The 27854-nt window shown below is 39.6% G+C and overlaps 2 protein-coding genes across 2 annotated transcripts; both read right to left on the reverse strand.

The window, feature by feature from the left end:
* Positions 1-1894: 1894 nt before the first annotated feature.
* Positions 1895-6758, reverse strand: trim59 (tripartite motif containing 59). The gene is made up of 5 exons (XM_038306374.1): positions 6635-6758; positions 4153-4448; positions 3836-4057; positions 3548-3757; positions 1895-2616 (listed from the first exon to the last, which is right to left on the reverse strand). Exons 2-5 carry the CDS (start codon positions 4405-4407, stop codon positions 2020-2022), a joined length of 1284 nt encoding a protein of 427 aa, XP_038162302.1. The 5' UTR covers positions 4408-4448; positions 6635-6758; the 3' UTR covers positions 1895-2019.
* A 2835-nt stretch (positions 6759-9593) lies between these two features.
* kpna4 (karyopherin alpha 4 (importin alpha 3)) lies at positions 9594-27754 on the reverse strand. Its single transcript, XM_038306326.1, has 17 exons — positions 27535-27754; positions 24261-24305; positions 24078-24167; positions 22599-22628; positions 22405-22457; positions 19072-19167; positions 18699-18784; positions 16045-16131; positions 15743-15912; positions 15507-15551; positions 15260-15391; positions 14497-14625; positions 13794-13898; positions 13643-13714; positions 13226-13388; positions 13052-13146; positions 9594-11922 (listed from the first exon to the last, which is right to left on the reverse strand). Exons 1-17 carry the CDS (start codon positions 27601-27603, stop codon positions 11827-11829), a joined length of 1563 nt encoding a protein of 520 aa, XP_038162254.1. The 5' UTR covers positions 27604-27754; the 3' UTR covers positions 9594-11826.
* Positions 27755-27854: the final 100 nt, after the last annotated feature.

Genomic DNA, 27854 nt, shown 5'->3' on the forward strand with positions numbered 1-27854 from the left:
GCATTATATGGCCAGTAGATGGCAGTGTGTAGAGCCACTGCCTATAGAGTTGGGCTCTGCACAGCTCGACTACTTCCTGAAATTAAAGCAGCTCTAGTATTTCCTGTCTTTTTCTGCTGGATGAACTGATTAATCCAGGTGTGTCTGGCCCCTTAACAAGGTGGTCAGACACACCTGGATTAATCAGTTCATCCAGTGATTAAATCCAGGAAACAGCAGCGTTTCCTGAAGGTCAGGAAGCAGTGGAGTTATGCATAGAGCCCATCAGGTAGCTAGAAGTCTAAAGATTCATCTGCAAGCTGAGCTTTCCTTCCACATGCATCAACACCACACTGCCAAAATGAAAAACACAATGGAACTAACATTTTTATTGAAAACAGAAAAAATAGAGTAACAAAAATGTTAAGATAACTTAAAGGAAAATTCCGTTTTTTAACACTTTTAGCCCATTTTCTGTAGTGTCCAGGATGAAATCGAATGATCGACACCAAAATTTTGACAACTGGTCCTGTCTCTGCTATTTGGCTCATGCAGAATCCCCCCCTGGCTGCTTCAGAATGGCTTCCATAGTGCATGTCCGATAATGTCCTTAAAACAACCTTAAACGTTCTTTTTTTTTTTAAATATGCTACTCACCGGGTCGTCAGCGCTGTTCAATGACGTTCCAAAAAAAGTTTTGTAAAGATAAAACGTTCCTGTAGTGTTTTATTTAGCATTTTGTAAATCCCATTGAGTTCTGTTGGAATAGTCAATATCCCTCCGCCACCGGAAATGGGGCCTGTTTACGCTTAGTTGTAGTCTTTTCGCAAGGCCCAAGTGTTTCTGCTTCACTCTGTGTACTCCGACGTCGAGGTGCTAACGTCTCTGTTAAACACTTTAAAAAACTCTGAAAATGGAATACGAAAGGTGGATTCTTGAGGAGGACATATTGGACTTTGAGTTTGACGGTAGAGGATACCGTCGCCAACTAGTGGTCTGGAGTGTGCAACGCTTCAGATTCGAACGGGAAGCGGAAGTTTATAAGCGGTTGTGATGTATCGGAAAAAATAGTTCTGGGATTTACAAAATGCTAAATAAAACAAGACAGGAACGGTTTTTCTTCACGAAACTTTTTTTGGAACGTCATTGAACAGCGCTGACGACCCGGTGAGTAGCATATTTAAAAAAAAGAACGTTTAAGGTTGTTTTAAGGACATTATCGGACATGCACAATGGAAGCCATTCTGAAGCAGCCAGGGGGGGATTCTGCATGAGCCAAATAGCAGAGACAGGACCAATTGTCAAAATTTTGGTGTCGATCATTCGATTTCATCCTGGACACTACAGAAAATGGGCTAAAAGTGTTAAAAACCAGAGTTTTCCTTTAATGCAGATTCTTCTTTTTTTTTTTTTACATTTTCAGATCCCAGTTTGCATCAAACCAATGTCATTTATTACAAGGCAGCATAAAGTACTATTTTTTTTTTTATTAAGATTCAGTTTCCAAAGGTGGGTTTTCCAAAGACAAAGGCATGATGGTATGCAACACATTCCTCTTATTTGTTGTAAACAGTCTGCTGTGATAATATCCAGATGCAAAGTGTCTCATAAGGTTAAATTTGAGCCTTAAAGCATTATGCCTGTAATAAACAGTAAGACGAACAGAACATGAGAGATCAAAATACTGAATGCTACATAATGTGCATTGAAAGAGTGGAATTAGAAACAGCCTCGGAGAAGTGTTGCTGAAGCATTGCTCTGATTATGTACCATCATTTCCCTATGAGTGGCTATAGGCAACAAGCACAGAAGATTCTGGCTTAATTACATTCCTGTTTTGTTAAAAAGTTTAGTGTTAAAGCAGAATTAATTCCTGTTGGCACTAAGGCTCAAAGAAAAGGATTTTTTTTTTAAAAAATGCTAATAAAAGAAAACAGACCAAGTTAAACAAAAACAACTGGTAAATGTTTCAGTATTAATGATATAAAAGTTTACTTTTGGGAAACAATTTAAAGAGTTCTGTCTCCAGTTTATCCTCCCTCAGTGAGAAAGAGTTTTAAATAAGGTGGCCACTTGCTGAGAGAGACAGTCTTTGAATACAGACAGCTGTGAGCCCCACTCCTGCAGAGCCGCCCCAAACTCCGCCCACTGCCGCGCCAGGCTATCCCAGACTGATGTGAGCAGGTCATCGCTCAGAGCCTGGACCAGCTGACTGAAGCTGGACAGGGCAGAGAAGCCGAGTGATGCTTCTCCAACAGGGTTGGCCCACAGCGCTGCCAGCAGCAGCAGCAGGCCCAGGAGCAGCACAGAACCAGCGGGCTGCAGCCGACACCACCTGTTCGAGGCGGGAGAGGTTACTTTCGCTTCAGTCTCTATACTGCCGCCGTTACATCTGGCACAGCAGCGCAGTTTGGGGACAGGCGCCTTCTCCAGGCTGCCGATGGTCACGGCGGGCCAGTTCTGCTGCAGAAACTCAGAGGCTGGCGGCGTCACCGAGAGGCTGATCACAGAGGGCAGCGGGGATTCGAGGAACTTCTCCACCCGATCTCTGAACTGATGAACCTTCTCCAAAAACACCAAAGGGGATTCTTCCTCCTCCACAGATGATCCTAAAGACACCAGATCCAACTGCTCCTCCTGGGAACAGTCAGCAAATTAAAGCAACGCAGTGATTAAAAAAACAATTTTTCAAAGTGGTTTAGATTAGGGCTGCAACTAAATATTATTTTGCAAACCAATGAATTTGTCGATTATTCTTTGATTAATGTATTAATAATTGGATAGCCAAAGATTACTTACAGAAGGTATTTTACCAAATGAAACCAGGTGAAACAAAAACATTTTCAACATGAGTTCTGGATAGAGCATATTGAAAAAGAAAATGCAAAATGTTAACATATATTTTAACAAATTTTATATAATAGCTGCTCTAAGTGTGTTGCTCTTACAGCTAAAGCCATGTTTTACAGTCTCTATTCTCTGGTTAATGATTAATTAATTGCTAAATTAGTTGATGCTTATTTCAATAATGATTAATCAGTTTAGATATAACTTTATTTAGATATGCATTAAAAGCATGGATCATTTTTTTTTTTTTATTGTATTTGCTAAATCAAACATTGAATATGCCACTAGCGTTAAGCATGTTAGAGAAACAGTGATGCTGTGTGTCTTCTTAGCTTTCCAAAACCCTGAGAACCTTGTTAGAGTTCATCCGGTCACAAACCAATTTACCAGAACATCTAAAAAATGCCACAAAATATTTAGTTCACTAGACGCTGCATCCACCTTTTATCTAAGAACCTGGATGGTGAGATTGCCTGCAGAGAAGAGCCTGGATTTAATCACTGCAGTCAATTCGGAGTGTTTTCTTACTAACATAAGCTAATGTTTTAGAAAAGGGTGACATTCAATATTCCAGCATTTTTTATTTTTTTTTAGAAACAAATGGGCTCTGAGCTCAGACTAATATTCTTGTATTTTCAGCGGGAGATTTTTTCCAACTAAACTGAACTCTTTGATACAGACGAGAAAGCAGATGAAGCGTTTTGTTGACGTTTCTACACACCTGCAGCTCCTTGACTCTGTGGATGAGCGGGTCATAGGCCTCTGATACCTCAGCCGAAGCTCTCCTCAAAGCCTCCAAGTAGGCCTGCTTCTTCCTGGCCAGAACCTCCTCTAACGAGGTGAAGTACTGATTGACCTCCTGGGTGTCCTGCCTCAGCAGGGCGTCACAGCGGGCCTTCTCCTGCTCTAGCTGCTCCCCCAGCTCACAGATCTTAACGGAGGAGCAGGATAACGGTTAGCTTGACTCCTATCTGGGTTTCTGGAACCTCTAGGCTGGCTTTCCTCCTACCTGACTCCATCTCTGCTCTGACAACCTGGAGAGCAGCAGCACCGGGGTTTCCATTTCTTTGATGAAAGCTGCCTGCAGGTCATCTATGGGATGACCCTGGTGCTGGCCGATGGTCAGACACAGACCGCAGATCATCTGCCGGTCCTGGATGCAGTACATGTTCAGAGGCTGCCTGCTGTGCTCCTGGCAGGACTGCGCTCGAGGTTCGCCGTCCCTCTGGTACTGAAACCACAGCGGCAAAAATGACAAAAATAAGCATCAGCGTAACTCGTTTTTTCTTTTTTTTTGTTTGAAACTCTTCCTTAAACGTGTCGTACTTTCTCAACAATGGCTCGCAGAGACACGTTGGACGGGAGAGCGTCCACACCGGTCGGGGGCAGCTCCGCCACACTGCGGCAGTTGGGGCATTTGATGGGCAGGCGCAGCGGGCGCCAGATGGAGGTGTTGCTGGACACCTGGAGCAGGTTGTCCAAGCAGTGTTTGCAGAAAGTATGGGAACACGGCAGGACGCGCGGGTCAGAGAAGAGCGAGTAGCACACCGAGCAGGTCAGGTCCTCCTCCACGCTGTCCATCACAGAGCCCGGAGATCCGTCAGGGGTGGACCGGAGGCTTCCTGTTAAAAAAGAAAATTCACCTCTCAATTGGACGTTTGTTCCACCACTTTTCCTGGGACGTTGGAATATTTTCCTCTTCGTAGGGTGTGTTTTTTTGGTAGAGAGCTTATTGCTTCGGTTGGTTAACCTGCAGAACTCTTATGGGATCGCCTTTTATTGTCTTTGCACATAGCAGACGTCTACTAGCAACAAAAGTTGTTATCCTCAGAGACTTAAGCAGCTGCTATGGTTGAACCGGTATACCTAGCTTTTAAATAAAGCTCTTGTTTCAAATATGCCCCATATCCAACTCTAACTGTGCACTGATAGCCAGCAGGCTGCAAGAAGACTGCTACTTTATTCATACATGTGGTCTCTCTCTTCTTTTTTAAACATTTATAAAAGTGATGCTTTTTCTACTCAATTCGAAATATATTTAAAATGTATTTGTTTTTTGCTTTTGTTTGCTCAGCTATCATCAACTTATAAAAGCAGTCCTAATCTCAAGGGATGGGCCACAGTTGTCTCTACGCATACCAGACGTCTAAAGGCACCAAACCAACTTTCCATTAGATCTTTGCCACCATCAGCCAATCATACAGCTGGAAACTAAAAATAGACATAAGTTGGTAATTTGGGGTCTGGAAAGGTGGACAAATTTGGCATGTGTGAGCAAATAAAAGACGAAAGCTTTTTTACATTCCACTTCTTGAGCCCTTGAATGATATATTACCTACTGTAAATTAAGTTTAAAAAAAAGGTTAAAAAGTCAATTAAATGGTAAAAAGCTAATTGAAAAGTTAATAAGCCTCATTAAAAATTATATTTAGATTTATAAACTAAAAAATGTAAATGCCAGTATCAGCATTAAAGCCTCTAAGGTTATGTTGGACCAAAAAAAATGTCTTTCTTTTTAATGAATTTCTTGTAGAACCACTTTTGTTATTTTTCTTAATATATTCGGGCAAGTTGGTGTTTCTTGTTATTAGATAGACATTAATTTTTGCCATCAAAATATTAATATTTTTTTAATGTTACAAAGGAAATAAGGTGTAGTCCTGTATTCCAATAACACTATTGGCTTAAAATGTTGATTTACAAAGTATTTTACTGGGTGCCCTATAAAGGATTAAATTAGTTGTATAAATAAATATTAAGTCCTGCATATAAACACTCCTTCATTTTAGACATCCATAGGTTATATGACTGGGCTAAATAGTAAATAGAAGAAACATGTGCTGCTTTCAATGTGCTGGTTAGAGGAAACAGAACAGACCTTGTACTGAAGGAAAGAACAAGCTTGGCTCCTGTTACCCTGATCGGTTATGCTGTTTTGTTTCTCCTCGTGTTACATTCAGGAGCCCAGCAACAATAATGGGGCCGATGCCCCCCAGAGACACACCGCTGTACCGCCCCTGTTCTCAGCAGCTGATAGGGGTCCATTAGTGGACAAATCCGCCTTAAAACCAAAGCTTAGTTTTAACATAATCTACATTTCTAGCCACATCAGTCGTTCCAACAATTTTATTTAGTAACAACAACTTTTATGTTATTTTTTAAGAAAATAACTGTTACTTCCCACATAAAAAAACGTCCAATCATCCTTAAAACAACCTTAAATGTTATTTAACAATTTTTTTTTTTTTTTTTTTTGTAAGCAGTCAGTTAAATCTTGTCGTTATTACCGTTCGGTAACCACATTTTATCTACATTTAGATGATTCAATCAAAACCAGGCACATTTACCGTCTGTTTAAAACAAAGCGACCCCAACAGCTTTCCTCTTTTCTTCCTTCTCTGATGCATTCAAGTACATTAACAAAAAAAAACCTATTTCCAAAACAGCAGCACGACCCGTAGCATTGAAACTACATCCAAATTAGAAAAAAAGTCACTTTTAAATACATGACACTTGTTTTTTTTTTTTGTTTTTTTAAGATGTTTTCTTTAAGGATGCCGATAAAAAAAATCCTCAAAACAGCGCGATTTGTTGGCCCTCTGAAAATATGCTGCGTTTTTTTTTTTTTACCTCGGAAGTTTGACTTTGATATAAGTAACGCGAGAGGTTAACAAAGTTCGTGCATTCCTCTCCGCTTTAATAAACGCGTTAAAGTATAAAGTTTGTAGATACGTGACACAGGCCGTCTAAAGCGTAAATAATTCTGAAAAGGTACACGCGACAACCATATAAAAAAAAAAATACATACTTCAGGATTCATCCGACATTCTGTCTTCAGATAATAGTTAATTTCGAGCCGCCACTGTTGATAAACAAGCAGACCCGTCTCTACTTTCCTATCTATTACAGCTGTTCTACTGTTGGTAATGCGCATGCGCACTAACGGTTGATCGGTCAGTCTGACCAATCAGATGCTGACTTTTCTTTTTTCCGAAAGCAGCCTTGAAACCCATATGAACCGTTTGAAATTACGAATATGTTTTGGTAGTACGATATACATTATGCTTTATACTAGACGTCTTTAACAGGGGATCCGCGCCCCCTAGGGGACGAAGGTACTTTTTATCAGTTTGATTAAACGGTATAAAAGTAGCTTTGTCCTAGGGGTCCGTGGAGGTACTCCATGGGGGTCGCGAAAGTTTTCGTTATTATTCTATACATTAAGATTAATTCAACACACTGTAGTAAACAGATAAATGGAGGCAGGAGATAATCTTTCAGTCCTCAATGCAGAACTGGGTTAGTGGAAATGAGAAGATATATATATTTTTTGTCATTGTCGTTCCATTAAGTTTATTGTAAGAACAGAGAAAGAATATTAAGATTTAACGCATAAAATATCTAATCTTAAAAAGTTTTTCTTTCTTTTTGCAAATATGAATCAACACTATAACATTGTTTAACATTCTAAAAACATGACTTTTTTTAGATAGTCTTCCACATAAATGACAAATTAACCAGAGAAAAGAGGTCAAACAGGTATAGCATAGCTGTAACCTAAACCTTTTTTTTTTCTCCCCTGCAATTTTTTCCACTAATTGAAATTTCTTTAAATTCATATTAAAATGAATTCAACACAATGTAATGAACAGATAAATGGATGCAGAAGATGTCTTTCAGTCATCAACGCTCACCTTCAGCGACACACAGGAGCTCTTTCAAGCTGGGAACCGTTTCATTCACAACACCTGTCCCATTAACCAGGAATCAGAATCAGAAATACTTTAATAATCCCAGGGAGAAATTACTTTAGTTACATTACTCCATATGTAATAGAGTGACTATAGGACTAGTTTGATATAACACAATCTCATAGTATATTTATAATTAGGGGGTCCCAGCTCCATCTCACCATCAGTTTGGGGGTCCTTGGACTGGAAAACATTAAAGACCCCTGATCTATACTATTAAAAAGGCTTGTTTCAAATTGCATTATTATTTTCTGGAAGCCTTCCATACCATCTCCATTAATCCTCAGCATGATTCCCACTCAGGACTCTGGGGTTATCTTAGATATGACATTAAATGAGCTCTGATCAAAATGTTAACTCTAGAAACAATCTTGATTTGTTTATTGGGGTATTTTTGATACAGTAGAAAACAAACGAGTAATAAAAGAAATTTTAATTTCCATCCATATGTCGCTTTTCATACATGTATAAGAAATTTCACATAATTTTAAGATTATTGCTGTCTATCATAGCTTATGCCTTCTGAGAGATCAGATAAAAAAAGACTAACTCAGTCCACAATGAACGGTGAAGGTGTGTGTGTGTTTTCACACAGCTTTAAATGTCTGTTGGGTGATGTGAAGGTAACCACCTCTCCTTTAACACTGATAAACTGATATATTTTAAGGATCGAGTGAGCATGGTGCTATGCAGGGAAAACAAGATGATTCATTGAGGTTTTGGGTTCATTAACCTGCTTTTTTCCTTCCACACCAAAAGCTCTCAGATGGAAACTTTTCTCTTTTTTGCTCCAGGATATTTTTAGAAAACAATTGAGAGAAAAAATCAATCCGAAACTGAGGAAATAGAACACTGCTCACACCATGGCTAGGAAAGAGTTAAAACGGTGAGTCAACAGGCAGACCATCCAGCTAACTGTGGTTTTATGGTTAAGTTTGTTGTACCGGTAGTTATTTTTCAAATCTTCAATAGAAAACTGCTGATTTCCTTGGGTTGTGTTGATTCAACAAATAAAATCTAACAATCCTCTTACATGTTTAGCCCTGATAAATTAGCTTTTTTTTAGTCTCTTTTGCTCTCAAATGTTTGAGCCATGCACATAAAACCTCTTAAGTTAGCAGTCCAAATAGTAAAGAATACATTATTTTGTCACCCATTTCAGAGAGGTAAAGTTATATATAGACTTTATATACATATATATTTCAAGCCCTCTTTTTATGATTTGGATGATTACTATACGAGATAACGAAAATCTTAAAATCCAACATCTCAGGAAAATTTGAATATTACAAAAGAGAAAAACATTTAGAAGAACTAAAATGGACAGCTGAGCTGATTAAGGTGTGAAGCCATGCGTTTCCAACACCTGTACTTTTTCCACCCTAACTTAATTTTCTTAAGACACTAAATATCGGATTTTCCATATCTGCTCAGTAATACAAATATGGTGGAAAATACAGGCTTAAAATATTGCGCTGTGTAATAGACTTATTTAAATGAATAAGCTGTTTGGATGAACCTGATTGATTCTTGCTGCAGTTTTGTATTTCAGGGTTTTACTTCATCCAATAGATGAAGCAATAACTTGATTTTTTTTTAAGAGCTAAGTTATTAAGCAGTTAGGCGGGTTGATACCCACCACAGTATGCTCTTCTATTCTTGTGACTGCAGTACAGAGTTCTTAAATCCCTTCAGTGTGCCGGTTTGTTCGGTTTTCACATTTCTGCTGGATTCATAAATGTAATATCTAATTATTTAAACTATTACATCAGTTTTGTATGGTATCTATGGAAACCATTGATGCAGAACTGGCTGTTCTGTAAAAAACTTCACTTTTTTTGCCACCAGCTCAGCTGCCATGTGCCTACTTTTTTCTTAGCTGCTTCACATGAGTGGTAAAAGTGTTCCCTCAAAGTCGCAATGTAGTGCTGCTGGTAGAAACTAAAGGAACAAAATGAAACAATGCAACAACAACAAAAAAGGATTAAAACGAACAGAAAACGCACAAACAGCCTCTCGGTTTGGGTTTCTCTATTTATTTTCATGAAGACAGTCCATCCTTTAGCCTTCCTTCCCTCCCAAAAAAAAGGTTTTAGGCTTTCTCCTTTCTTCCAGCTCATAATTTTAAGATTTGAAACCACTTTGCTAACAAGGAATGCTGCAAAAAAAAAAAAAAAAAAAGAATTACCCCTATGTTCAACAGAAGGTTTATGAGCACAATGTATAATTAATTACTACAGTGTTTGAAGTGAAAGCAAAAAAAAAAAAAAAAAGAGGTTAAGCTTGAACATTTAGCTTGTAGAAAAACAAAAGAAGGGTAAAGGGAGAAGACTCTGCAAGGTACTTAAGTTACAGCAAACTTGTTCATGGGTTTATTCATTATTCAGGTAAACCCGTTTAGAACAGCTCCAGTCTGACACATGGGACACCTTTGACTTTGAGAGGAAGGAGGTTAAATCCCCTGCAAGTCAAGCTGAGATACATCAGCAGATTCATCAACTGCTGCTCCTGAAATAAAGTACTTATATTCTCAAGTAGCACTAAAAAGTATCATTAGATTACTTTAGAAAGACAACAAAGACTGTGGCTGAGTGATGCATAATGTAAAGGTTGGTCGGGCGGGGGCGTTAAAACCCACCAACACTCACCCAGGCCTCACTTTGCAGTACATGTGCAAAACCATACAGATTATTTAGCAAAATTTGACAATAGTGAGGAGAAAGGGAAACATGTAACATTTAAGCACAGTATTACTTAAAATAAAAATTACACTGTATTCACAGCCTAAGGAAACTAAAATACCCTAAAAATAACTGTGCTAGTACATGCAAGGGTTATGATTCACAATCCTACGCAACGTGGCCATCGATTTGTTCTCCTGTGGCGATACTCGAAGCTGTGGCAGCGGTGATTCTGCTGGAAAATGAAGAAAGATGAGCGGGAGGATTTGGTTGGTTCTGGTGGGTAGGGTCTGAATTTCACAGCATCAAGCCCACATCTGGTGTTCAGCTTAGGGGGGTCAGGAGGAAGGGAGGGATATAATGATGATGATCATCATTCACCTTTACAGAAAAGAAGTGAAACTAAAAGCTGAAAATAAAAAATATATATATAATAAAAAAAAAAGGAACACACTGGAGAAAAAAAAAGCCCAAAAGCATCTTAATTTAACGCAGGCTGCTCCTCCACACCTAACAGAAAGAATGTCCAGTGTCAATTAATACTAAATTATAATTCCAAACAAAAAATATTAATCTTTATGATTTTTTTTTCATTTTTTTCCTAAGTTCTTCCTTTCAGAAATTTGAGGATCAGCCTCATTCAAAAGGCAGAATTAACTTTCCCGCAACCTTTGCGTCAACGTGTTGTTGAGTTTCTCTTCAGATGTCGTCGTTTGCGTTTTTTCTCGCTTCCCTTCCCTGCATGCGCTCTCTCCCAGACTCGCACTCTTCCCAGTCACACGCAGCCAAGCGCACACACATCTCGTCCGTCCATTCTCTCGCACATGCGACACGTTCAGTCAGACTCCTAGCCCCGCCTTCTGGTGGGGGAGACTGGTGAGGAGGGGAGGGGGGCGTCTCGTTGGAGGAGATGAACCTGGCTCCTCAGCGCTGAGTCCAGACATCCATACACAATGAGTCCATTCATACTCTGTCTGATAATCGTGGCCGGTTTTGGGAGGGGCACGTCGTAGGTGGCGCCCCCTCCTGGTGAGAGGAACGCTTAATTGTAATGAGTCACGGTTCATTTCTGTCCATATTTATATTTATATCTGTTTTTGAAGGTGGTCTGTCAGGACGTCTTGATTTTCCTGCTCCAAATGTCCTCGGTTCACCCTGGAAAGACATCCACGTGTTTTGTTTTGTGTTTTTTTGTTGTTGTTGTCGCTTGTAGAAATTTTCCAGAAGTCGACAACTCTGATAAAGAAGTTACGTCGGCGTGTCTCAACGCATTCGATGTAGATGTTTTGCTTCTTTTTTTGAATGTTTTTTTTTTGCAACATGTAGCCACTCATTCTCACTCGCACCCACTCGCCATCTCAAACTTCATTTGGGCTGGTTCCTCTGGAATGCCAAATGAAATCCACATATTTTTCTCTCATATAAGATGCAGCCATGGATCCCACGAGCCAAGCACAATGGATCGAATTTCTCACACTCGCTCTCTCTCGCTCTTTCTCTCCTAATTGGTTTATGTTGAACAGGGTGCTGCATCGCGAACAAAACTCCAGAATAAGCCCAGGTGACGTCTAGAACTGGAACCCCTTGGCTGGCACGTTGGCTGAGTTAAAGCTGAAAGTCCCGCCTTGGATGGCGTCTGGGACCAGGCTGGTGTCTTCGTCAATCTGAAGAGATGAGAGAGTTTACAGTGAGCAGCAAGCAAGAAAAATAACCAAAGACCTGCAGACATGGGAAATGTTATAAATGGTAAAAACCTTGTGACAGAAAAGCTGCCACGGCATCGACTTTCTTTACTAGTCTAGACTTCAGACGCAAACCACCAACAGAAAAGCAGTCATGGCGGGAAGGGGCGACAATCTGCTCTTTAATAATTTACCCTCCAAGTTTGATCTGCCAGTTTTACATTTGACTGATTTAGATTGGATTTAATTAGCCACAATAACACAATGAGGAGAGATGGAGAGAAAAACAAGCTCCAGACTATTTGATCGCAGACCTAGGACTTCTACTTCTACAGAAAAGGAACTAATTAGAAAATTCCACATAAAAAACAAACCTCTAACCCTCATTTAATTATCACTAAATTTACAGAATACATTTTGTATGCATGTTACAGATTAGAGGCTGGTTCTGGTCATAAAACTACCGGCAGTCAATCCAACTGGTTAAATAAATCATTAGCACGTAAAGGATGGCTTTCGTATGGCGTAACAGCTATTACATCCAAGCAGTCGTTACTTATCAGTATTTTAGACGTACTAATAATTTAATGAATTTTCTGCTTTGATCTGTAGAGCAGTGCTAACCCAACACTTAAGGACTGAATCAAGGCTACAAAAAGAAAAGAACATTTTTTTCAAAAGCTGATATAAACTAATTGGTGCAATGACAACACACAAAAAAAGAAATCATATTTTCTTTGGTTTGTAAGACATTTTTTTGAAATGACCCTTAAGTAAACAAGGTAATTTGAAATGTCATAATGAATTTCATTTGTTTCTAAAGGAGACAACTGATTAAAATCACTTTTAAAAATGACAAGACAGTAAGTCTCATTTGGGCAACAAATCTGTCGACTGCTGTTTTTAAAGGGATCATCATGCAGAGTAACTCCTACATCATGAATCCTTTTCTACTACTCTTTGATTCAACAATGCTACCTACCATTGTTATTACGATTTTACTAACATGTCAATGTTTAATGCATTTCTTTATATTGATGCACAGCGATAAATCAGTGGTTAGAATATAATCCAAACAACATGTAAATACCTTTCACTTTGTGCTACTTACATCATCAGATGAGAAGTACTGATCTATTATTTCATATGCCAGTTTGTAGATATCTTCGTTTTCATGATTTTGCAGCAGCTCAATTTTTTCCAGTCCTGCAGGACCAAATAGTTCATCAGTGATCAAACATGATGGGAACAATAGCCATTTAAAGATGACGCTGAATAAACCTACCTCCACATTCCTCAATGAGATTGGCAATCGTTTCCGCCTCGTCGTCGGCCATCTTCAGGATATTGCTGAGGCCGTCCAGAACGACTTGCACGACTTGAGCGTCTTTTACTGTGAGCAGGTTGCAGAAAGGAGGGATCACCTGCTTCTCTATGAGGTGCGCCACCTGACGACAACGCATCATAAATACATTAGTCACTTTAAAACAAAATGACACACACAGATATAGGAATATGATTCTATATATTATATTAAGCATAATTTATATTTTAAAATTAAAATCAGAGCTACAGTTAAAATAGCCAAAAAATGTAAAGCCTTAAGAGGAACAAAAAAGTAGTTTTCTGAACAAACCCTGGACAAAATAAAAACACGAACAAGCATGAGAACTAACGTGCACATCACTGTAGGATGCTCTACCTGGTCTTTCCGCCCACTTATCGTCAGGTTACTGATGGCCCAGGCTGCTTCTTTCTGAGTACCAAAGTCACCCTGAAATTCACACATTCAGAGTTAAGCTACTTTTTTTTTTCCAGGAAGGTTTTTTCCACAACTACAACTTGATCCAAACCTTGTCGAGCAGGTGGATGATCATGGAGACCAGCTTTGCATCAATGACAGCCTGCACCTGTTGCTGGTTACCGGCTGTTATGTTGGACAGGAACCACACTGCCTCCTAAAGGACACAGAGTGCAATTACAGCATTGAATCCTGATGACCTGGCACCTTTTCCTGAAATATTCATATTTTCTAGGCTTAAAAATAAATAAATGAAACCGATTTGTGTCTGAGATGGATCAGAATCCAGAGGTCGACCCAAATGAGCTGACCTCTGGTAGAGACCAGTGCTGTGGGCGGGGAGGGGGTGATTTGAGGCTCTAATCATCGTCCAGTCATAAACAAGGCCTCGTTTTTCAATGACTGGTCTCAGATGCACTCCGATATCAGCAGGGATATTTCAGCACCCTTTACTCCTCCATCCCATGATAACACATTCACTCTGACACACAAACACACACCTAAACCCCACCCACCCTAATCTATAGCTGACTACCAGTGGTCCATCTTCTTCACCGTCTTCCTCTTCATGAATCTTCCTGCTGTGAATTCTTACTATCAACTCTCTAATGCTCCCATTATCTCACACTCAACAGTCACACCTGCACAAAGTCTCAGATTTCATCATTTCCAGGCCAAAGGGGTAGATTGTGTTTTTTTGTTTGTTTTTTTTTTAAGTTTGTTGATGTGCAGAGTCAGAATGAGGACGGCCTTACCTTATTGATTTTCTCTTTAGGGTGGGTGAGGAGTGACGGGAAGTGGCTGAGGGCGTCACAGTTAAGAACCACCTGCGTCTGCTCATCTGTTCCAGTCACTATGTTGCCAACAGCCCTTAAAGCTGCAGTCTGGATGTGGAGAGGAAGCAGAAAACTGAGTTAAAAAAAAAGCTTCTATAATCCAGTGTGTGAATTGTTGCAGTGAGTATAGAGAAATAGTTCTCGAATAGTAGAGATGAGCGGAATAGTAGAAATAATAGAAATAGTGTAAACATCAGACCTTTCAAGAGGCCACTTATCTATACATTCTCTTTTATACTATTTTCACAACACCATGTAATTTCTGCCTTTCTAATTTTCCGCTGTCTGTATCACTGGAGGTGAAGTTTAATCCGTTAGGGGATCAAACTTTCCCATAATCGGAAAAGATGTTGCAACTACCTACAAAACAAGCTAAAACTTGTTTGTTTTTTGCAATGCCCCTAAATTTAGGCCATTTATTGTCCCACTAGTAGCTATAGTTTTCCTCCTGTAGTAGTGTTTTTTCCTATTTTTTAAACTATATTACTGAGAGTGACCCACACTTCCATTTACTAGAGTCAGCTTTCCAAAACCTGTGATCTCTGAATTGATTGAAAAGCTAGAATTTAGTTATGCAGACAAATATTTTGGCAGCAGTGTATACGACGTAAACTTGGCACAGCCTAATCTTAAATGATTCGATTAACATCCTGTTCTACGCCGCCTCGTTTCCTTTTCATACCTGAACTTTGACTTCATGATGGCTGAGTAGAGGTACCAGGTGAGGAACAATGCCAGAGTCAATGACCATTTGGATCTGCTCATTTCCAGCGTCTGTCAGGTAGGAAAGTGCCCAAACAGTGTCCACCAAGATCTAAAAGAAGAAAGATAATAATGATTAGTGCACCTTTTACATTTTAACAAAACTGAGCTTGTTAACATGAAATGTATCTGTGGCGAAATGCAGGTTAGAAGATCCGTTTACTTACACTGACGTCAGTGTGGTGGATCAGCACACAGAGAGCAGGCAGTATCTGAGGAGGAACAGCACCATTAGTGATCTGAAAATAACTTTATCTAAAAACTTCCAAACAAAGAAAAAAGGCCTCATCATCAGCAAAGCCTTATTTTCACATAAAGTGATATTTGTTAAAAGAAAAAAACAAGACCTTCCTAGAAACTAACAATACTGAAACTTCTATACACCCCGTTACTGACACCATACCTCTTGGATCGTCTCCATCGGAGGTGGAGGATCCTTGTGGCGGCACAGGTTGACCATGACCCAGGTGACGTTGCGGAGGAAGGTGATGGGAATGGAGGGACTGATGAAGGACAGCAGGGGCTTGACCACTCCCAAACTGATCACATAGTCTCTGCACTGTGGACCATCACCTGAACGCATAAAGGCAGAGGTGGAAGTCCTTTAAATATCCCAGCTCAACATCAAGGCTTGTAAGCTCGCCTTCTCCCTCACTAACTCAAAGAGTTCAGACAGCATTCATCAGTCTATCAGTGGTTACTCACCGATGATGTTTCCAAGGGCCCAGACCGCCTGTTCACACACATTCTGATGGGGAGAGTGAAGCAGCCTCAAAAAGAGCGGCACAGCATCTTCACAAAAGAAGAAAAAATAAAATGGGTAATGCTTTAAAAATAACCTCAAGATAAAGATCCTAAAGTACAAAAAGTTTAATTCAGGTCTGCAATAACCAACACTTAAGGTTCTCTGTACATGTTTAGGTTATAACAAATTTCTGCAAACTTTGTTTACAGGCTGGGTTCAATATCGTTTGGAAGTTCCACTAACGGGAACCATTCCTTATTCTTGAGGCGTTTGCATCTTATGATTTAACAGGGTATAATTTTAAGCGAGGCTGCATAAAACAGAGTATGCCACCATCTTCCTCAGACACACAAACACTGATTATCTCTAATGAGCAGCATGCAGTATTTTAATATCATTTTTTCCCAGTAGGTTTTTTAAACCCCCAGGAAAATGCAGCACAATAGGGAAAAAAAAAAAACCTGCATAGTGCCATGTTATTAAAATATTTAACTCTCCAGGTAGGAATTGAGCAGGTAAGTGTTTTAATCAATCTAAGCTCTAGGCTGAGGTTTAACAATCATCCAATCAAGAACTTATTGGACAAATTATTTAACATATCAGATGCATTTTAAATTATTAACTCTTTTAAGGTTTTTCTAAGTTTTAAAGACATGAATTTTCGATTTTTTTTTTTAAAGAAATTCTTGAGTTTCATAAAACACAATTTGGACACGGTGCATTTAATCATGACAACCGGTGATAACATTCCGGTACATGAAAGCACACTTACGGTGGTGAACTTCACCTCCCTCTGACTGTGCAACAAAAACCAAAGTTTTTGCCTTGCATTAACTTAAATGACTTAAATGTAATAAATATCTGCATCATTATAATAAATAAGCCATTATTGGATGATATAAAAGATCTGTTTTTAACTTTCATTGCATTCATTTGGGGTCAGGTAAAACATTTAAAAGGCAATAAACTGGAAGGAAGAGTATTAAAAATAGACGAATCACAGATCAGGAACACGTCGACATGAAAGATTTGGCAGATAACAATAACGGATATCAGAGGAGTTCCAACTTTTTAATTTCTGATATGCGGATATTTCGGCTGTTGGAACTCGGCAGGGACAAATGATAAAAATATAATCTGCATTTAAAAATAGTAAAATGCCCTTAAATGCAGCCCTATTAAGAACACCAGACCCGGTGTTCCGAATAGTGCTCCTTGTGTTCCTTTGATGTTGACCTGCTAATTTACATGATACCATTGAAAGCAACGTACGGACCTCAAGACACCGTGCCAGTGGCTTCTGATCCAACAAGCCCAAACAACTCTGTTTACAATTGTTAAACATGGCGCAGCACTGGTGAGCGGGATTCGGACAGATAAAAAAGCGAAACAATAAACCACACTTATGACATTGGTGACATCATCAGCCCTAAACTTGTGTGATGGTTTCACCAGAAATGCAGCAGCAGGGATACAGAGGCCAAGCATCAGGCCAGTTAAGGGTCAGACCCAGCCTTTTATGCCAGTGGAAAGGCAGCCACATGCCGATTGTTAGCGGACTAGCCCATGTTTGATAAACCCGGGTTAACCCACTATTTTCAGTGGGAAAGCAGCTTAACACATTGATTTTTCTCACCCCAGCTCTTTAGGTGGTAGTATCATGTTTAAATAGGGTTTTGGTCTCACAAAAAAAGGAAAGAGAAACTTCCAGCTAGTATGCAGGGTTATATACGCTAGTAGACATAAGCCCTTTTCCAACCATAGATTACAGTAAAGTACAACAACTCCGGACAATTAAGCTTTCAAGGTCATAAAAACCTGGAGTGAAACATCTGGATGCTTGTGGTTTGTCCAAAGAATAATCGACCTAACATCTCCATGGCAATATTGGTTGATATTAACACAATTTAGTTTTTGGCAAAATTGCTGAGCCTTAGTAGCGACTAACCTGCAATGATATAAATCGTTCTAATACGGCATACGGGCAAATGGCCTTAGCAGCCGCATCAAGGCAGCTCGACAGACTGCATTTTTCCCCGAGCCACTAACCATCCCAGACAGTGTTCAGGAAGCTGCCTGTTGCGCAATATTGCATGGCCATACAAACAGGCTGTGATATAGTGAGGGTTGCACTCCTGCAGGTCGCACAGCCAACACACTATTGGCATATATATACCAGTCTGACATGTAAAAAATCTGTATTACTATATTGTCAGTGATCGAAAGAATCACAATTTGCACTCATATTTTAAAATTAGGTTTCATATATCAATTATATTAGAAACAAGTGAATGCTAGGGCTGTATGGGGACATTCAGACAATAGTGAAAGGTGAAAACTATTGAATTTAGGAGGAAAATATTTTGTTTCAACTTCATTTTGGTTGCTGAAAGCTAGTCTGTCCCGGAGCAGGTTTTTCGTTAGGAGTACGTTACCATGGTGACTAGCCTTGCTAAGAATGAACCCGGCTTCCTGGTACCGAAAAGTCAGGGCTTGATCTGAGGGTGTGGTGCTAACCAAGTAATCCTGCTTTGTGGTAAAAGCCTCAAGTTCTTTTTATTACACAGAAAAACTAATACAGCAAACCCAAAAAATAAAAACAGGATTTACTTACTGGACTGAACCACAGCTTGGGTTTGCTCTGAGGTACCCGAAGCAATGTTGGTTAGAGCCCAGGCTGCTTCAAACTGGAGGGACGGGCTGCAAGAAAATGAAATCTACTGATTGATGAGGTACCACTAGCAGCAGAGATCAACAATATCAGCATGCTGATTAGTCATTCACCTTCTGGGGAAAAAAACTAGAGCACATTTACATAACAGCAACACTATTCTGATTTGAGTCACACAAAAACCTACCAGCTCATCTGCATCACATCGAACAGGATCAAGGAATGAGGCTAACTTTGACTATAATTATCAGCCATTTTTCTAAAATAAAAAATAAAGTGTGAGTCATTGCAGCAAACAGATAGCAATGCAGCTTACTTATCATCCCTGTCCAGGCAGTGGACCAGTATAGGAAGGATCCCGGACTTAATCAGGTCATCTATGGGGGGATTACGGTCACTGGATAACAGCTTCCTATAAAGAAAACAGGAAAGGAAGCATTACAAGATGGTGAAACCAAACAGAAAAAAAGAGCACACAGAGAAACAGATAAGGGATCTATCAGGGTCCAGATCGAGTTCAGATTTAACCCTCAGCTTTACAAGTTTAGCTGCTTTTTGATCCTTTCTTAACCCTGGATACACTACCATAGAATCTGCCTTTGATGGAGGTCTTATGAATGATGACAAATCCAAACAAATGATTAGGGATCCCAATCAGCCTTTTTTTTTTTCCAGAATGAATCTATTTATTGTCACTTCAGTTTTATTTACAACTGGAAATAAAAAATATGCCAAGTATCAGAAAGACGGTATTTGAAATGATAAATGTGCAAAGAATACCTGCTCAGTTCACCCAATAAGTGTAAATATCAGCCAGAAAGATGGAGAATCAAAGACTAATAATGCCAGTTCCACATGGCAAGATCTTAAAATTGCCATCCTGTTGAAAATTCAGGGGACCCCTAGGGCTGGGTACCGAACTTCGGTTCTTTTATGGTACCGACCGAAATGCTTCGGTTCTACCGAGTATCGAAACATGCCTCGACTTTCGGTACCAAGTTTCGGTGATTGGCTGTAACACTTAACGTGATTGCGTCATCCAGGAAAAATACACAGGTGGTCACGCCTACAGCCAGGGTTCATGTGTATCTGTTGTGAACTGGTTGCGAGCGTCATGGAACCCCTTTAAAATGCCCCCCAGGTCAAAAGTGCGTCTTCACTTTATTAAGACTGATGCCAATAGTGCGCAATGCAATACATCGTGCACGGAAATAATTTAGGAGCAGAAAGTTGCTCGGTGTTTGACTGCAAGAAGAGCGGACCGCAGCCAGCGCGACCATCCTCCTCTCAGCAGCCCGTGGGCAGAGCAAAGCCAGAGCAGAGTGAATAATGCTGCTTTCAAACTGGACGCAGCAGGAGCAGCAAAATCACATCTGCTGCTTCCTTTTTTGCTGCTTGTACCAGCTTCTGACGCGCGGCTGAAGAAGCTTTGCTGCTCTGGCTGCGTGGTCGAAAAGTGGCTCTGACGCGTGTTGGGCGGAGCTACTCTATCCTTTATTTGCCTTGCAGCTATATTTGCTGTGATCAGTGGGAATAAAGTAGTTTTATTATGTTTTTAAGTGGGAAAATCCACCTGAAAACTTAATCAGTGCAGTCAGTTCATCCTGCCTTCCAATATTTCTGTCGGAGCCGCTCAGACCCCCACATACCAGCGGTGCGCTGTCAGTAGGATCCCATTCAACAGGCTTGTTTGTCAGACATGGTAATTTTTCTAAAGGAAAACTGCTAAGTAAAAAGGTTCTCACAATGTAACAGTGATTAGACACTGATTTTTTTTTTTTTATGTAAGAGGAAAAATGTAAATGGAAAAATCAGAGCTTAAAATAAAACTCAAGATTTGTACTTTTTTATGTTGTGTAATTTTCTTTTTCTTCGAATTGAAATTATAAAACTGGTATCGAAAAAAGTATCGTTCAGGAACCGGTATCGAAGTGAAGGTATCGGTATTGGTACCGGAACCGAAAATTTTTGAACAATACCCAGCCCTAGGGACCCCACACATGAAGATATATACAATGGTAGATATAACAGTACTAGTGTGTGGTGTATAACCACACAGCAAGCATGACACACAACTGAAACCGATTTTACTCAGGAAAATTCTGATGCAAGACAGGAAATCTCACAAAACCTCAAGTGAACATAGCGTGATAAAGGAGCAATGGGAATATTTTGACTAATTTTAAGTATTAGAATAATGAAAAGTGTTTGGTAAAGGAAGGAACCACAAGAACTCTACTAGCTAGTCTGATGAGTTCCTCTCAGGAAACTTTCTGATTGACCACATGTCACAATCACCAGGCTGTGTTGTTGTCAAAGTTGGAGGAAACATCGCACACTTAAGGCTGATTTATACTCAGAAATGAGGTCGTCTGGATGTGTGTCGCAGTGAATGCAAATGTGCCCCTGCCACCGACACTCTGCTGCAACTCTCCAAGATTGTAGATGACTGCAGACAGTAGGCACCTGATTGGTCAAATCTACATCCGCTCTACACTATGCGCATTTCCTGTTTGGTACCTTACTGGCTTGTTTTGTTTGTATGACCGCCATTGTGGAAAACGACTCATTAAGTTAGACCAGCTAGAAGAGCGAGGTGCATGAGAACGCTGGGACCCTTTTTCCACCTGGATCCCCGCTCTTTGTCGCACTCATGTCCCTCCGTTGTCGCACAAATTTGCCCCCACTTCCTTACCGCCTCGGCTGAATCTAGACGCACAGCTAGTTCGTGATTATTTCTCTCTCGTTGTGCCGTGGAATAACATAGCACAGAACATGCTTTAAAATTGGACATAAATCAAAAATATCTGCGACAAGCTCACTGCAACACGCTGCTGCGGGAGTATAAAAAGCCCTTAACAGGCCCAGATGACCCAACATGCTGAAGAAAAACTCCATAAAACAGTTTGCAAAAATTTCCCTGTTTTGTTCAATATCTCACAGCAGCTTTAGTGACTGGTCTCAGTTAAAATAAGCTTTAAATCTATCAGATTACATCTCAAAAACAATGAAAAGGAGAAAAAAACGCCCTGCACTGCAGTTCTTAACAGAAATTTGGGATCAAACACCTATGGCAGCAGTTCAAACTCTGGTTTGAACTAATAGCATCAAATCAGGAACAGCATAACTATGATGTCAGTAATTAAAATTATGAAAGAACAAATGTGTAAAATATGAAAAAATAAATAAATAAATCAAAAGGATTGGGAATTCTGGCAGCTCTCAGCTTACTTCTCCTTTCCCAGCATCCATTAAACAGATGAGAGCGACTGCTGGTTGAGGAAAAAAAATTCAGCCCTCAAAATTGAAACACTGGGAAGCCATTTAACTTAAGTCAATCAGCTTGAATGAGAAAACCCGCTGAAACAAAGTGCTGGTGTCCAAGAGCAGAATCAGCAGCCAGAAGGGATTCATGATTGAAACCAGGCAAATACTTGGCATTGCAAAACAAAACCCCAGCAGGCTGCAAATTCAGTCAAAGGACTAATTTAAAAAAAAAAAAAACGCTAATGTGCAACATAACAGATATACTCACACCTTGACTAAAGCATCACTTGAATATACATTAAAATATAAATCCCTAAATAATTTCACGCTTTGTATTTCTGCGATGCACATTATTGCTGTAACCACACCAATATAACCTTACCTGGCAGCCTGAACAGCACTCAGCTGGATGCCCTGGTTATCACTGGTGGCATTCTGCAAGTCAAATATAGCAAAGTTATGGACTTTACTAAATTTAATAACTGCAGACTCCCATCCATCCCTTCTGAAGAGTATTTGTCTAAGAGCTTAAAAGGCACAACCCAAAAAAGTGTAAGAATAAAGAAATTGACTTACTTGTACTATGGTCTCGAGAGACGTGTTTTGCTACAAAAGAAAATTCCAGAGATTAGCTTCAAAATATAAAAAAGTAAACAACACAATCACTAAAATGACAAGATGAAGCTTAAATGAACCATTATCTGAATGTTTAATGATGCACTTCCAGACAAACAAGCTGCAAACAAATAGTCTGTTGCCTCTTTGCATTTTATGACCTAAGGTTGAGTACAGAGAGCAGATGATGGACCAGCCCAGGAGGAGGAAGCAGCAATTTTTATTTTTAAACAGAGCTGATTAAACCAATTACCTGAGGCATTATAAAATTCAATGAAATAGATGGGTAACAAGATTATTGACAGTTTGCCTCAAATGTTGCTTCCTACTCAATTTGCATGGAGTCCACTGTAATGGCCGGTTTAATCACCTGGCCGTGAACATGATTTTTTGATGGGTTAACATCCATCTGACAGGGTTGTTCCTCCTTTTCATACCAAATTGTTGCCATTTTTTGGACAATGTCAATAAATTTCCCTAGGTGGTTATGCATTTGACACATATACAGAGGCCTCAGTCCTCATACAAAGGTCAAAATACTAATCTCAAGTTTTGTTTAATTTCTATTGTGGAATTTCCGAGCTGTTTGAAAGAAAAACTAAGAAAAGTCTTAAAAAGCAAAGAGGAAAAAAGACCCTGCATCAGTCTGACACAAATGTACAGCCTGGCTTCCTTGTGACTCTCAAACAAACAGAACTCTAATATAAAAACTGTTTGCTGATAAATTAAAATAGAGGTTTTGGGGAAAAAGATCATTAAGATTAAAAAGCACAGATTAGAGGCTGTCTCTTCTTAAAATATTGAAAGGATCATCTATAAATGAAAACAAACATGTCAGTCAGAAAGGATAACCCAGCAGCTTTTCCATGGCAACTCTACAACCTTCACCAAGTCTAACCAGCATCATTTAGCTGATCTACTGCTAAAAGCAGCCAATTCTGAGGCACCCTTCCGAACCGTAAAGTAGTTCAAGTGATTGAATCGAAACAGCTGAGTGGACATTTTAATCTGGCAACGCCACCAAACCCAGAGACCTTTATCAAAGGTGGGAGTATTGATTGAGTCTTTTCTTTCTCTGACATTTTTAGTAGATAACAGACTGCTCTGATATTTGCCGCATGTTCTCAAAGACAGCCGCGGAGGAGTTGAGTGCAGGACCAAGATTATACAGCTAATTATTCAAAACTACAGATCAAATATCTCATTCTGCTAACTAAACAAACCATTGTTATGCAGCAGTAATGCTTGTGCCATAAATATTATAGTCTACAAAATACCAGAGCAATGCTTTCATTTGTAATTAAGGTTCCAGACACTACTGTTGCAAAAACAACTTTATATTTTGTGCAGTTTCTCTACAAATTAATATCTGTTGGTGAAAATAGCCTAAAACTTAGAAGACAAACAAGGTGAAAACATAGAAAAACAACAAAAACCTACAGATCTGAAATCTCCGTCAACATCAGAGTCCTCGCAGATGTCTTCATGGGGCACATTTCTCCTCTTAAGAAGGTGTTCGTCTCTTTTGTGCTGCGGCATGGAAAGCAGGGTTATTACTTCATAGTGCATTATATACAGACTAGCTGGGTAGTTATAATTTAAGCAAAATGACTGAGTAATTACCTTTCTGAGTTCCACCACTACTTCAGTCCTTTGCCGCCTCATGGTCTGTAAGAAAACACATAAATTAAACACATTAATCCCCCCAAAAATGTAAGTAAATCAGATTTAAAAAAACACTGCTTATACCTTAAAGGTAAAGCTTGTAATTGGTTAATGCACATGATAACCACAGTTTATGATAGTCTGACCTAATGCTACTCAGCTTTGGTTAAAACAGATTCTGAAGACACCTTAATTTTAAGAATGTATAATAATTATCCAGACATGTAATAAAGTTAGATTCCCAGTGCTCCTCCTTCGAATTTGGAAGCTTAAACTCAAAATGAAATGGAAATTTTTAAAATGGAAATTTACTTTCATCAGAAAAATCTTCAACTATAAACTAAGCAAAAGTAAAATATGGTAAAGATAAATCCTATGGAATAATTTGAGGCTAATAATTTCAATTTTTGAACAGAAAGATGGAAGGAATAATTTGAGAAAGATGTTTTTTGGTTTGTTTTTTTTAGTCAGGAATGGTTGACACAAACATATCCTGAATTTACACGATCTGGACTGCGTTCACACCAAAGACAACAGAGAAAGGAGAAAAAAATATCTGTTAACAATTAACAGATGTCAATTGATAACATCTACACATTCTGACTTGAACACAAGGATGTGAACATGAGTCGGTTCCCATGAAAAAGGTCCAATGGTGACACTCCAATGCTGTTCTAATGCTTAAAAGTTGTCTAGAGAAGCCTGAGAGGTTTTTCTAAATATACGGCGCATAAAGACTCACAAGTTACAATATTTTGGTTAATTTGTTTCAAAATGCTAGATTTATTACAATATGAAATAAAGCTTTTGGAATTTGGATTAAACCAACATTAACCCAATATTAAGTGTCAAAGAAAATATGTGTATCTAATAAGAACAACAAAAAACCAAAAAGGATGTGTTTTTTTTTCTATTAAGGCACTTTTCATTATAGCATCTCTGGTCATCTGCATTGTTTGCTCTGATGTCTTATCTTCCTTTGGACTCTTTTCTTCGAAATTTGCTCAGGCCAGTTGGCTGATAATTCAAGCTCAGTAACACCAAGGTCAGTAAATCAGCCTTTGGTGCCTCTAGCAGCATGTCCAGGCATCAAGGCTGGCAAGAGAATTAAGTCAGCGTCTCCAAAAAGGTTGTTGGCAGAAAGAAGCAATGCTTGCTGTAATATGTCCTGGTAGACTTTGTAAGAACACAGCAGACTAACCCCAACAGATGACCTGGCACCACAAATCCTCACTGAGTGCAGAAACGTCACTCTGGACTTCTAGTAATGTAGATTCTGTCCTTCTCCACTCTTCCTGTGATTACCAACTGCAGTGCAAACTTTACTTTAACCCGAAAAGATGACTTGGGATTACTGAGCAAATTTTTTGTTCCTTTACTTCTCTGTCCAGGTAAGATGCTTCTGATGTCGTCTTCTGTTCTGCATACGATTCATCTTTGAGCAAAAGCTCTTATTCACAAATTTCAGCCTCAATCCACTGCCTGCGATCTCCAATGAACTTCTGAATGGACTTTTCCCCTTAACAATCCCCTCTTCCACACTTTTCCCCTTCCTTCAATGATTGTGTATTTATTATTATTATTTTTTTCTTTCTGTGACACTGAATTTTGAGCTTTCATTTAAAAAAAGGCTTGAAATATTTCTCTCAATATGTAATTAATGGATATAAGCTTTATGTTTCCTTTTGTAAATAGCACAAAAATAATTAACTTTTCACAATGCTAAAATTTGTTTTACAAAGGGAAACATACCCTTTTCCGCCTGTTGCTATGGATTGCCATTTAGCTGGCTAAAAGAGGGACATTTAGTGTTCTAAAGCTTACATTAAGTCTTCTTAATTTTTTATTATTATGGGTAAGTATCAGATTAGTGAGAAAATTACTTTTATTTCATTTTTAATTCATGGGTATACATAACAGAATTCAATTTATTAATTTTTTATCAGTCTAGTTTTAAGTTTGAGAATCACTTTCCATCAATTCTTCCCATTTAAACATTTCTTGTGATCCAAAGATTTGAATTTATGGCTGAATCTTGAGGAGATGTGGGTAATCATAAGGTCTAAAGCTGTGTTTGTATTTGCAGGAGCTTTTCCAATTCGATAGCATCAGTGTTATGAGAGCAATCATATCGACAACATTAGCAGCAAGGAAGTTACATCAGTTATGTATCCAGTTCAGCCATGTGCTTAGACTATGAGGCCCTTAACATACAATTAATGACATCTAAATGAGCAAAAGTGGTTTTGGTTTCTGAACTGTTGCTTGTTAAGAGCTAAAGGGTGTGTTCTAAAACTTCCAGGTATCTCTAGTTGACAACACTGAACGGCGAAATGCACCTCCTAGCTTCGTGTTACGAACAGATAGCACTTGTCAAACAGGATGTATGAATAAATGGTAACCGAACACAACACAAACAAGCCCATCCAGCCAGATATCGATAGCGACCGGCCTCCATGAGACTCTGGCATACCGAGCTGACTGCAAATCACCTGGAAATGTATCGATCCGACGTAAGCTAGCATGTATAGCTTTAATCTGTCAATTATGGATTCAGACCAAAACGTAGGCGTTATGGTTTGAGACACACGCCATTTAAACGCGTAGTCAAAATGTAATCATTTATATCAACTTTACAGAAAGGCGACGATAGAGCTAAGAAGCTAGCTGGTTTCCGCCATTGTTTTTGATTATCGAGACGGGGGATGGGTGGAACTGCAGCTAGCATGGTGCTAAGCGGGTTAGCCTGCTGCAGTGCTAAAATGTCGGTCATCAAACTGACACGCTGATATCGCGACTGTGGAAATGCTGCCTTTCTAGCAGTATAAACATTTAAGTTTACCGTTTAAACTTTTAAAGGAATAGTTCATATTTGACACCGAGCTAAAAGGAGGGGAAATGATATGCTTCAGTTGAGCTAGCATGCCCCCCTCCTTCCTTATGGAGGGCCTAGCTCACCCAGCGGAGGTTTTTCTGACATGTTTCACTAGCAGCGCGGTCTGCTTGTAAAACGAAACCAACAACTCAAAACGTGGAGACGTCTTGAACCAGACCAGGACCCTTAAACGGTTCATATTCTAAAGTCCTGACCGGTTTCACTCCACGGAGCTCCCCGAGGAGTGGGAATTAGAAACGACGTCACAGCGGAGCCGAGAGGCAAACGCTGGCCGTGAGCGGAGCGCTAGCAACGGTGGTGGCTGGCAGCGGAGACTCCCCTCTGCACAACTTTTACCTCCAAATCTCTGCCCTTATTCTTGAAATTCTTCAGTCGCTGGTTGTCCAGTTTGTCGTTGTCAGCCATGTTAGCGGTTCTGGGTAATGTTGGATACAGTTATGCTGTTGAATTTAGCTGATGAGCTACCCCCCTTTTTCTGGTTCCCTTTTCGTAGCCTTTCGTTAGCAGACTATTTTTTGCTGCTGTTTCCGCGGTGCATGCTGGGAATGCCGGTGGAGGAGGGCGCTCAGGGCAGCCTGGCTCTGGCGTAAAGGAAGGGTGGGGAAACCCCCCTCACTCTCATTGGTTTCTCCGCTCACGTCTGAGTGCTGGGAACA

This window comes from Cyprinodon tularosa, unplaced genomic scaffold, assembly GCF_016077235.1.
Source record: "Cyprinodon tularosa strain WSP-4 unplaced genomic scaffold, ASM1607723v1 ctg58, whole genome shotgun sequence".
Lineage (NCBI taxonomy): Eukaryota > Metazoa > Chordata > Actinopteri > Cyprinodontiformes > Cyprinodontidae > Cyprinodon > Cyprinodon tularosa.

Excerpts from the sequence above, each read along its gene's own strand:
- trim59 (XM_038306374.1), bottom strand. The coding sequence starts at position 4,407 with ATGGACAGCGTGGAGGAGGACCTGACCTGCTCGGTGTGCTACTCGCTC. Across the intron at positions 4,058-4,152 it reads TGCGAGCCATTGTTGAGAAA|TACCAGAGGGACGGCGAACC; the intron begins GTACGACACGTT and ends CTGTGGTTTCAG. Across the intron at positions 2,617-3,547 it reads ACAGAGTCAAGGAGCTGCAG|GAGGAGCAGTTGGATCTGGT; the intron begins GTGTGTAGAAAC and ends GACTGTTCCCAG.
- kpna4 (XM_038306326.1), bottom strand. The coding sequence starts at position 27,603 with ATGGCTGACAACGACAAACTGGACAACCAGCGACTGAAGAATTTCAAG. Across the intron at positions 13,899-14,496 it reads CTAAAGAGAAAATCAATAAG|GAGGCAGTGTGGTTCCTGTC; the intron begins GTAAGGCCGTCC and ends TGTGTCCTTTAG. Across the intron at positions 13,715-13,793 it reads TCATCCACCTGCTCGACAAG|GGTGACTTTGGTACTCAGAA; the intron begins GTTTGGATCAAG and ends TGTGAATTTCAG.